General features: G+C 41.1%; 1 protein-coding gene across 1 annotated transcript in view; it reads right to left on the reverse strand.

Moving 5' to 3' along the window:
• Window positions 1–130: 130 nt before the first annotated feature.
• Window positions 131–12,020, reverse strand: part of celsr3 (cadherin, EGF LAG seven-pass G-type receptor 3) — a 129,636-nt gene continuing 117,746 nt past the window's right edge. Inside the window, exons 34-37 of the mRNA XM_042492564.2 lie at window positions 11,169–11,342; window positions 8,501–8,695; window positions 5,884–6,928; window positions 131–4,057 (exon numbers count right to left, since the gene is read on the reverse strand). Coding sequence (XP_042348498.2) covers window positions 4,030–4,057; window positions 5,884–6,928; window positions 8,501–8,695; window positions 11,169–11,342 — 1,442 coding nt within the window. The 3' untranslated portion in view covers window positions 131–4,029. The remainder of the gene's footprint in view (window positions 4,058–5,883; window positions 6,929–8,500; window positions 8,696–11,168; window positions 11,343–12,020) is intronic.

Genomic DNA, 12,020 nt, shown 5'->3' on the forward strand with positions numbered 1-12,020 from the left:
TGTCAGGATGTTTCCTCTGCTCGGCTTTTCTCACCTGAAAATGTCTGTTCTCACGTATATGAAACAGTGCACACACACGCACACACACACACACACACACACACACACACAGAATAAACGAACAGTCATGTAGGAATAAGTCTTTTTTTTAATGTCCAACATTTCTCTTGTTTCCGCGGTAACAGGGGAACAGCTGTTTCCATGCCGCCATCCCCTTGCCGACGGCGGGATAGAAGGCATCCCATAATGAACACACAAGCTAACAAAGACAATCTCCCATCCCTCCTCCTCTTTCTCCTCTCCACGACTATTTCTCACTCTGTTTCTTTTCTTCCGTCACTTCCCCACTTTGTTTCTTTTTTCAGAACACATCACAACGTTTTAGTCTCAACTCCGTCTGTCTTTCTGTCTCCCCTCACTTATGCAGCTCAGATTGGTCTAAACCAGATTAACTTGAAGCTAGAAGATATTTCACTTCCGTACATTTCGCTTAATGATTTGATTTTGTGCACGCGAAGCTTCTGTCTTCGATCTATAACAGTGAAGAGGGAGGAAAAAGGTTTGATTTGGGAAATATCTGCAGCACTATTTACACCCAGTATTCAACTTTGACTTTAGATATGTTTAGATATGTAGACACTGTCTGGGGAGGATAAATGCAGGATAGGATTCAAATTCAAGTTTGTTTTTTCCATTTTTCCACATTTTAACCTCCATGATCGGAAATGGAAACCAAATGAAATTCTTTAAAGTGTCCTGCATCACACTGTAAACAGACATTTTTATCTTGACATTCCTCTCTCTTCTTGTCCTCTATTTGTTACAGTGAGAGACTCAGATTATAAGAAACAGAGACATGTGGACAAAAAAGAAATCACATCTTTACCTTGTACAAAACGGAAACATAAATACAGTGTCAATAAATAAATTATCATTAAATAAAATAAATCTCATGTCTGTACAAGTTAAAGGTACTGTCAGGTGAAGATAAACGGATCTGTGATGAAAAATGTAAAAGAAAACAGAGCAGCTGAATGAAACAAGTGAAGAGGAAAGTCACATATTTTAGGCGTACTACCCCTTCAACAGACTAGTGAGTAGTGTTCCCCTGTAGGAGCATTTTTGGCAATAATACTTGACAAATAGGTTCACGTGTCACATCCCACAGACACGAGGATAACAGAGCAGTGGTAAGAAATATCCTTTTTTTGAGATGTGTGTGTTTATTTCCACTATCTGCATTTCTTTCTTCTTCTTCTTCTCGGTGATGACTAACGTCCACGCCCTCCTCCCCGCAGTTACATTTTGCACAGTCACGGTTTCTGACCCAATTTGTTCCAACCTTGTCCTGTTTTGTACTTCATGATTTGCTCTCTTGCTCATTATGCTCTATCTTAGCCTTTTTTTTCTCTTTTAAATCCTCTCGCTGTGCTGCTGTTATTACAAGTATTGTTTGACTGTCACAGTGCTCTCTGCTTGAGGACACACAGACAACACGTTTTGCCTTCAGTTTTTATGAGCAACTGCATTTTTTTTTCATTACAAAAAAACACAGCTACAGTATGTTAGCCAGAATCCTTAATCCCTCTGAAGGCTGCTGCTGTGTGTGTTGTTACCTTCAGGCCTGAACTCGGCGCTCGCTCCAACAGCTGTGAGAGAGGAGCAGCAGCTGATGGAAAGACCTGCATCTCAAAAACCACTTAGAGGCTTTTAGCGCTGACACGACTGACATCTCCTCTCCTCAGCAGACTGCTACGGTGCTGCAGGAGCTCCGCCGCATCTTGCAGGAGGTCTCATCCTTATACAGCGGTCTAAACAACGAGAGCAAATGTGTTCTGGTGTGAGTCTCTTTTATCAATGACCGATCTGGTTGGATGTTTGAGCCTGTTTTTCAGGACATTTCTCACATATAAAGGATGTTCTGATGTAATTTCCCAGCAACTGTGTTCAACCAAGGAAAAATTCTCATTTGGGATTCATGTGCTGCAGACATGAGCCAATATATTGTGGGAGATACCAGTCTGGATATGTACTGCAGGTCTATAAACGAATCTCTGAGCACACAGACAGAGACATGACTCATAACGCCTTCCCTCTGATCCGCTCTCCTACATGCCAAACCAAAATCTACTTGCTTATTCAGTATGCAGCCAAATAAAATACCAACCAAAGTGGGCCGTGTTGTTGCGCAGATCTAGGGCCTCATTAAGCCTTTGAAACCTGGAGTGACTTTTCACTTTTCATGTGCTGCTTTCAGACACCTTTCACAAGTGTTTAAACCTTTGAACCCTGAGTAAAATGGTGTGATTTACTTAAAAAACATGGGAAAATGGCAACTTGGTAGGAAAATGTTCCACATACTGCTAGAAATTAGATTTGGAAAAATATTCTTAAAAATGATAGGGGAAAATGTCAAGGGGATTAAAAAGAAAAGCTGCAGAAATATTTGTAATGATCATAATCACATTATTAAATTAATAATTATTACAATTTTTTAAGCACCTTTTCCTAGTCTTGTTTGCCTTTTTTTTAAATTTTGTTTTGTTTTTACTAATTTTCAGGTAATTTTATTATATATTTTACGTATTTCTTGCTATTTTCGGCTCATTTCTTCGTTCACTGCTCATTGCCCTCTTCCCATGTTCTTAACAAACCAAATTGCTCAGGTCTCAAAGGGTTGATAAAAAAATCAATTTAGGCTTGTTTCCATTGCACAAGCATAAAAAAAAAAACTAACAAAAAAAAAACACAAAAGAAAACTGAATAACACCCAGAGTCATTTTCGTCACATAAAACTGGAGAACAACGGTGCACGGTACTGATTTTGTCCCTTTGGCTTGGATTTGCACAGAACTTCTGCATGAGAAGCTTTAATAAATGCGTCTCCTGGATGCTGCCAGAGAGATTCGGCTGCTCCCGTGGCGTATCTTGAGGCAGGCTGAGTTGTGATGCATCAAAGAGCAAAATACCTTGAGGGGCTTTATATGGTTGTTACATGATACAGCCTCACACGGAGGAGCACACAGTTATCCACCTTCACGCGCCAGATCTCCGAAATATCAATCGACTGATATGGTCTGGTTCAGACAGCACCAGGCACAAAGATACACAGACTGATGACGAGGTCACATTCATATACAGTGGATCACAAAACAGCACAATCTCCTCAAAAAGATGATACTTTAGCGACTGAGCTTTGATAGTTGAACCACCAACTCTGAACCTACATGTGGTTTTAGCTTAACGTTGGCCATCTCTCTCTTCACAATCATCTTCCATCAAATCTCTTCTCTTAGAATAATCCCTCCCTCTATTTACAATCACTTCTCGCTTCTTTGATATTTTCCCTTCGACCGCGCGCTGCGGTTTCGATAATCTCATCAGATACTATTGCCGGACCCCCTGTCGCTATACACAGAGTTGATGAACGTGAGGAAAAGTTTTTGAGGAAAAATGTTTTCATGGGGAAATTTGGGGATTTTTTTTTCTTTGTAGGGGAATCGTCTCCCTCAGCAACGGACAAGACTGCACTCGCACCAACCTCACTCACAACCTCACACGGACACAATCATTAAAAAAACGAAAACAAAAAAAAACATCACAAGAGATTTCTTCTTCATCTCCAATGAAAAAGATACAAAATGTATAAAAATGTTATTTACAGTCTTTTTTTCTGATGTTGTCTGGATTGAGTTGACTTTTGCGTTTGACCTCTGAGGAGTATGTTTGTCTTTAACAGTTTTTAGGTAGTAGAGGTGGTTGACTCATTGTCCACAGAAACGTCACAGATCACTGTAGGCGATGGGACTTGAAAAACCTAATTTATACAGTACAAACCGCCCACGAGTGTCCTCCTTTATCCTCATGGACGCTCTGTCCTTTTTCTTTCCAACTCCTCTGTTCCAACTTTGTGTCCAGTCCTCTAATGTCCCAGGGTGCCCCGGTGGGCCAGGGCCATCCATGACCTTTGAACTTGTCCCTGATGGTTAAAGCACTGTCACAATGCATAAAGGGATATGGAGGCTGTCATCAAGACTGTCCTTCACTTCTGTTGGCTCTGAGGTGAAGGAAAAGAAAATGAGTCATCAATACAGCAACTTCTCTGCTGGTTATCATTTCACTTCCACATAATGATGATAATATACAGTAAATACAGGAGCAAAATGGAAATGAGCTGTTAGAGGAGAGAGGAGGCAGACAGAACAACGCAGACACAAGGGAGAGGAAGATAAAGGGGCTGAAAAGTAGGAAGTGGAACAGAGGGAGCTAAGTAAAGTTGAGATAAAACGATGGTAAAGACAGGAAGGAACAATAAGAGAGGTGAAGAGAAGAGTTGAAGAGTGGACAGGATCCCTGTGGAGCTGCTGAGGAAGGAAAACTCTGTCAGGCGAGAGAAACGGAAGGAGAGGCGAGAAAGCAAAAGTCTAAAAGTGTGAGGATAAAGGACAATGAGGAGTTAAAGGAATAGTTTGGATTTTTTCAAGTGGGGTTGTATGAGGTACTTATCCATAGTCAGTGTACTACAGACAGTGTGCGGTGGTCACTGGGATGTCTGTTTAAAGAAACACACAAGAATACTGACACGGAAGACAAGTAATGTACTGCTGTGGATTGCAGCAGCAGCGAGACATATTACAACCACCTAAAAGAGTTAATATTGGTCTAAGTCTATCTTATTTTTTAGGATATTTCAAAAGCTTTACCTTGCTGTCGGACAGCCCCTTCTGACTGGGTAACTGAAGCCGTCATCTATGCTCTCTTTAACCCTTTGAAACCTGGAGAGACATCACTTTTCTTGTGCTACTTTCAAACGGCTTTCACAAGTATTTTAAACCTTTAAACCCTGAGCACATGGGGGAAACAAGCAATGTGCAACTTGGTAAGAAAATTTCAACAAGTAGCAAGAAATTAGTGGATTTAGAATTTTTTTTAAGCTAGGGACAAAATGTGTAGTGAAAAAAAAAGCTGGTAAAAAAACTGTATTTGTAAAATCAAAATTACATATTTGAAATTCTATTACAGAATTATATATTTTTTTAAGTGCTTTTGTTGTTTGCTTATATTTTAACATTAATATTTTTTCTTTTTTCTTGCGTTATAAATAAAACTAATTTACAGGAAATTGTCTTGTACTTTTTACCAATTTCTTGCTATTTTTTTGTGTCATTTCTTCTTTCTTTGCTTATTACCTTCTTCCCATGTTTTTAAAGAAATCAAGCCAATTTGCTCAGGTTTCAAAGGGTCAAATCCACCAGACACCTTTGATGAAAACATTGATTTTACCTTCCAGAACAGGAGTTGACTACTACTACTGCCTCAATTAGTTAGATTGTTGTGTTACTGTGTGACTTTGTAGTTGTAAGGGTTAATTCAGATTCACCAAAGTCACACAATAACACAAACTAACTAACCGATCAAGCCAGTGGTAGACTCTATAGCAGAGGTAGATCCACAAATCCGATGTTCTACAATGTAGCGTTACAGTTTTTGTCAATGGTATGTGGTGGCTTTGAAGACAGCATTGATAACGGCTGCACTTCTCTGCTGGAAAGGGCTGTCTGATGGCAAAGCAGAAGTGAAAATATTCGAAGTACAGTACACTTAAACTGATAATGATTTTTTTAGGTGACTAAACCAGGTTTTTCTACTGCCCACAGCAGCACATTACTTAGCTTCTATGTCTGTACTCCAGCCTGCTTCTCCAAACTGGAGGAACGCTGACTGCCATCTACTTTTTGTAATACAATGACTATAAATAAATACCTCATACAGCTGAAAAATCCAAACTATCTCTTTGAAGACAAAGCAGAAGATAGTAAAAATAGAAAGTGGACAATAGGAGAGGGTTAGTAGAGGCAGATTTATTAATCCCAAAGGACTTACTCGGAGTCAGGGGAGACTTCGGATATGCTGTGGGAGGTGGCTGACTGGGGCGGGGAGGGGGAGGGCCCATGCGCAGAGCCATTAGGCCCAGGGTTAGAGGCAGCAGGAGGAGTGAGGGTGGAGGAGTTGAAGGATGCCAGGATGGAGGACAGAATATCCAGGTGTTCACTGGACGGCTGTCGACCCAGAGGGTTTGGATTTGAACCTGCAGTGGGGTACCTACATGGAGGTGCGGAGTCCAGTCGTGATCTGACGTGAGCTGGGAGCTGGTCTTGCGGGGGCTCCTCAGAGATCGGGGGAGGAGGGGAGGAGGAAGGAGGCTGGTCAGGGTGTGAGGGCTGGCGGGGAGGCAGAGTGCGGAGCCACTCCCTGCACGGCTGAGCTTGAGCTCCACTTCCATTGGTCTCCAGCTGCTCCCTCGACCTACTGCTCATCAGCGCCCCCCCTAGGTGCTCCCGGGAGGAGGCCTGCCGCCGAGTTAGCGAGTTCAGGTGCGACCTCGATCCGCTGAGGTATCCCTCCATTCCCGCTCCGACCGCTCCCCCATTTCCGCTCAAATCCTCCCTTGAGGCATGGATGGTGCCTCCGTGGTGGTTGTCCAGTCTGTCCCTGGATCCTGTCAAGTTCTCCCTGGAAGATGAGACTCGCTGGTGATCCAGCCCGAGGCCCCCCAGCCCTGCTCCCTGCCCCAGCCCCAGCTCTCTCCTCCTGGGTAACAAATCCAGGTTGTCCCTGGAACCTCGGGAGTCCAGTCGGTCCCTTGACCCCCCTACGGTCTGCCTCCCTAGTGGGTCCCTGGACAGCTGCCTCCTGGACAGCGAGTCCAGGTGTTCCCTGGAGGAGTAGCGGGAGGCTGGTTGGGAGAGAGAGCCTGAACCTCCGCCTGCACCAGCCGTGGCAGAGTACATGCGACCGTATGAAGCTGCTGGAACACCGCGGTGGCCCAGAGTCGAGGTTCGGTACCAGTTGAGCTCACTGGGGACCCGGCCCATGGTGGAAAGACCCTGAAGTGCAGGGGGACAGCCGAGGCGATTCTTCAGGATACCTGGAAGAAGAAAACAAGAATGCGAGACACCATTTATAAAATGTTTGTTTTTTTATTTTTAGGGATGCTATTTTACATACTTTGTATATTCATAGATGTATATATTTATTATAATGTTAGAGAAGCCACATTAAACACTGTTTTTTTTATATTTATACCTTACATACAGTTTTTATTGCTTTATCCGTATGATTTGTGTTCCTTTGGTAATTTATTTGAGCTTTTGTGCTTAGTTTTTTTAGATGTGTATGGACTATGTAGATGTCTTCTGACATGTTTGATTATGAAAGTAACTTCCTGTAAGGATCAATAAAGTATCTATCTATCTATCCATCCATCCATCAGACAAAGAGACAGGAGAGCAGAGGTTGACAGCGCGGTGAAGATGAGGGTGAAAAAGCAGGAGGTAGAAGAAGTGTGATGAGGAAAGAAGGGGGTTGGAAAAGGACGTCACAGGAGGAAGTGTTTGTGATGGTGAGTGTACATGCGTTGTGGCTATTAATAGGTTCACTGAAATGTCACCCATGCTTCCAGGCAACATGAGTGATTTTAAACTTTGCCTGAATGTCTTACTGACTCACTCAGTGTGTCTTTGCATGTGTGCTGCATCTCTGTGTGTAACTGTGCATATGCCAATTTCATATGTATGTATTCTGAGTACACACACTGTCCTGCACATACAAAAATGTCACCCAAGCTTTTAGGGCCAGATTTAGACCTTAACTGAAGCTTCAAGCTTTAAAGTGTCGTTTAAAGTTTTTTCTGTATGCACAGGGGCATTCTGCTGATTCTGCACTTTAGTGAGTTGTGGGAGGTAAAAAGAAACTTCTGCATGATACCAACATGATGGTGTGTTGACATCACAGACATTACAGACTCTGTCTTAAGACAAACATATTGTCCTTTGCACATCCTGACATCACTAAAAGTATGGTTACTAATAAAACCAACAAGAAAACTCATCATGTGATCTGGCACTGCTACGTTACATGGAGGTGGTACTGAAATAATTAGGATGTATCTCAGTTATTGAGCTGTGTTTTAATTGATGCCTCGCTGATTCAGCTCACACATCTCCTCCATCTTCCTCTTGGCAAAATGCCCCACTGGGGCTTCATCAGTCAGACAGGATGTTCAGAGATTTTTTTGTTAAACAATATGATGAATAATATATTTAATATGCAGGCACATACACTAATATCCACATCTGCATGCCAATAAACCAACTGCACTTGACTTTTTCAAAGATGTAAATGTAACAATTATATGATGTGTTGTTGTAAGTAGATATTTATAGCAACAAGAATTAAAAGTGAGAAAGAAAAGCATAAACATAATTTATCACAGGCACAAGTCTGTTAATTAATGGCAAGTACATAGTGGTATATTTATCATCTAACTTTTTGATATATTCGATATCCATGTGCCACTGTCTTAACTAACATTAAATATTTTGAGCAATTTTTTTTATGCATTAGACATACAGTAAGGACAAACCAAAGAATAGGATGTTAAAAGTGAATCTAAAATGTCAGTATGCCCTTAGATTGTATATACTTGTGTTCTTCTTACCCTTGCGGTGCCGGTGTGGCTGTGTGAGGCCGTTCTCGTCCCCACTGGTCAGCGCAGCATCGGGCTGGTTGTTGTTGGCAGCGTCCTTACTGTAATCTGCCCCCAGGGGGCGCTCTGAGCCCCACTTCTGAAGGCTGTGAGTCTCACACTCCTCCAAGGCTGGCCAGTAGGACATAAGATCATTGCCATCCAGATCTGTAACACACAAAGAGAACAAACACTTTGTCATGAAAACTGTTGTTCCAAAAAGTGACACCTTTATATACATTCACGTTTCCACTTCAAGTCATGACTTCATTGACGAGTGACTGTAATAATACAAAAAGCTTATTAAGTAGTTATTAAGAAATGACTATTGAAAGACTATGGGAATATGGAGGAAAACACTTATATTGCTGTCACCACAGAAAATATCTCTATGTTCTTATGCCTCATATTCTTTTTTTTAATATTTTTAATTTCAAGCATTGCACCTCATTTTGTTATCGCAGTGCGTCCCAGTGAACACAAAACAGATGTCTGTATCAGATAGCAGGTGTCTGCAGAAAAATAGCATATTTTCTGTATGAAATAACAGCCAGGACTAATTAAAAGTGGCATATTGGTAGAGAATGTATCAGATTACTGCAAATGAGTAGTTTTCTTTGTATATACTGAAGTCAACCATAAAAGTCCAAAAACAGTGAAAGAAATTTTATTGAAGCCCATTATGTCATCTTATTGCTTGTTGTGTTGAATAGATCCAAAGATATTCCATTTACAATTCTGTTTTTGCAAAATAAATTATTCCAATATCAAAATGATTGCAGAACCACCTTTGTTCATTGAGAAATTGAATAATCATTATCTATTCTGGCTATAAAATACATATTACTTTAAAATAACAACAATAAGAAAAGGTTGAAACTATCCATTTATTGGATCTTTCTTTTCAGCTGTCCACTTAACACTTACTCAGTTATGCACTCAGTCCTCTCACACTGTCCAGTCTGCGGCTCTACTGAATCGATGAAGACTTTAATGCTTTGTTACAATGAATAGGCCGCCATCTTCACACAGTGACCTTTCAGTAAAAAAGCCCACATCCCTCAGCACTGCTCTGGCCCTGCACTTTGACTGCACTGATGAATTGATTGGACTGTACTGGCCATCTGGTTCCTGTCCTCCTCTGTTCAGCTGACAGCTTTGCTCCATGTTTTACCCCGAATAGAGTTCATGTGATCCAGATGGCTTATTAGGCTAAGAATTGATTACTTATGTGGATTTATAGATTTGCCTGTCTGGCCTTTTCTCACAGTGAAACATTTCACAGAGCACTCTATATGCATGACATTTATATCACATACTTTGAAGTGCAGAAACTCATATTTTATGCATGATATCTTTTCATGTGTATCAAAACAAAAAAGGTATTGATTCGTGGCGAGTGGCACTGACATTCTCTTGTTGTGTGTGTTTGTGCCTACACATGTTGTATGTTTCTACATATCTGAGATAAAAGATTGGACTTATTTCTAAAGCAGGGACATAAATTACTCGACTCTGCTGGCTGGCAGGAGTCTGACTGTGTTCACTCCCTACAAGGGAAGGGCATGAGTACTTGAGGTTTTGATTTAGACGTCAGTATTCACATAAAGTAAAGAGCAATCACATTTTTTTGCTTTGTAAAAATAACCGTGAAAATATAATACATATAAATGTTCTGACTCTGCTCTATTAAAAGTTCACGTCTCGGACAGGATGCAGTGTGATGTAAGTGTTGTCAATGATAGATGAAGAGAAAGCTCTACACAGGTGCACATAACGTTGAGTGTTTTCAGTCAGATATGACGCAATCCAACAGAGAGAATGGTGGCACTGTGGTCATCTAGATAACGTATGACCTGCTTTTGCCTTTTCTCTGCTGCAGGGGGATGTTTGGAAGTATTTCGACAAAAATGTTTGGTACAGGCAATTTAACGTTAAGCTTGTGCATCATAACTAATTTCCACAGTCTCTTCAGAAAGGTAGGCTAATGCTAACTCATACCCACATCTTCACTTGAGAGTTCATTTCAGACCCTATACTTGAGTTAATTTTTACTTAAGTACTCTTTAGTAATGTATTGCAGGTTGCAGATGTGTTTGCTCATGGTGGAAGTTTTTTGGGTCTCTGTAAATTAAAAGAGTATGGTTTAGATTTGCTTTATATGAAAAGTGTGCTGAGATAATTTTCTGATTTGGTGCTGTACAAATAAAGTGACTTGATGATTTGGAATGCCCATCCTTACTTCATACTTGTGTGGGTTTCCTCCCGCTGATCAAAGACACACAGGTCAGGTCTGGCGAGTCTTAATTGCCTGAAGGTGTGAATGTGTAAATGAATGCTTGTCCAGATGTGTTACCCTTTGATAGACTGTGAGATGGGAATCTCTCTAGCTTTCATGATTCTGCAAAGGTTAGCCAGGTACAGATGATGAACGAATGTGGGCCTAAATTAAATAAAAGGAGCACTCCTCTATCTCCAAAACAATCACCAGTTTGCTAATAAACTCAATCAATAAATCGAGTGTCTTTTAGCAAGAGACTTAAAACTTTATTGTGTTTTTAACTGTGACAAGAAATTATTTAAAAAGCAAAAGAAAAAGGTTGATATAAATAATTTGATCATCCCTAAAGTGCTGGTCTACCTTTGGTGCCATTGTGGGTGGGCTCTGTAAGCAGACGCTCGCCATGATTGGAGCGTTTGAATCGCCGCTGGATGCGTCCACGGAGTCGAACATTGTCCTCGCTCTCAGAGGAAGGAATGGAGAGACTGCGCTCTTCTTCCATGGAGAGGTCAGAGTCCGAGTCTGAATCCTCACCTGGGAGAAGAGAGGAAGAGGAAGCAAAGAGAGGGAAAGACAGAAAAAAAGAGACAGAGAGGAAACAAGTGAGAGGAGGAAAGGAGAAAAGGAAAGACCGTTTGACAGGTTCAGTGTTTCCCCTAGAATTTTTTCATGCCTGCTGGTACACACTGAAAAAACCCTGTGCAGAGGCGGTGCCTGGGATGACTTAGTGGCGCGGTCTGCTTCAGTGACATGGCACAGGGGATAAGCAATGTAATTATTTGTGTATGAAGTTTTGTTCACTGTATATTAAAAACTTAAAACAAAGTGAACACAACAAGGAGAGGATGTCTGAACAGGCTCTATATATTTACAAAATAGAAGTACTTCGTACATCATGAGCAAAGTATGCATAATTCACTGCTGCACTTAATATTTGTAGGCTTTGAGAAAAATTTCACTACACTATCATTTTCCTTTCCCAGCATTATTTTTGGTCCCTGGCTTAGCTGAGAAAAAAAAGTGAATATATTGGGACGCCTGTTACACAGTTTTGTTCTTCTTGGATGGTGGTACTATAGTCATTTAGATAACGTATGACCTGCTTTGCCTTTTCTGTGCTGCAGTTATTTAAACTGCAATCCCCTATTCTGGCAATAAGAGTAAAACCAACAACACTGTCCACATGGGCATACATCCATAAATAACAGCTCG

The sequence above is a fragment of the Plectropomus leopardus genome, chromosome 9 (assembly GCF_026936395.1).
Source record: "Plectropomus leopardus strain MGB_pleo_1.0 chromosome 9, ASM2693639v1, whole genome shotgun sequence".
NCBI classification, from domain to species: Eukaryota; Metazoa; Chordata; class Actinopteri; order Perciformes; family Serranidae; genus Plectropomus; species Plectropomus leopardus.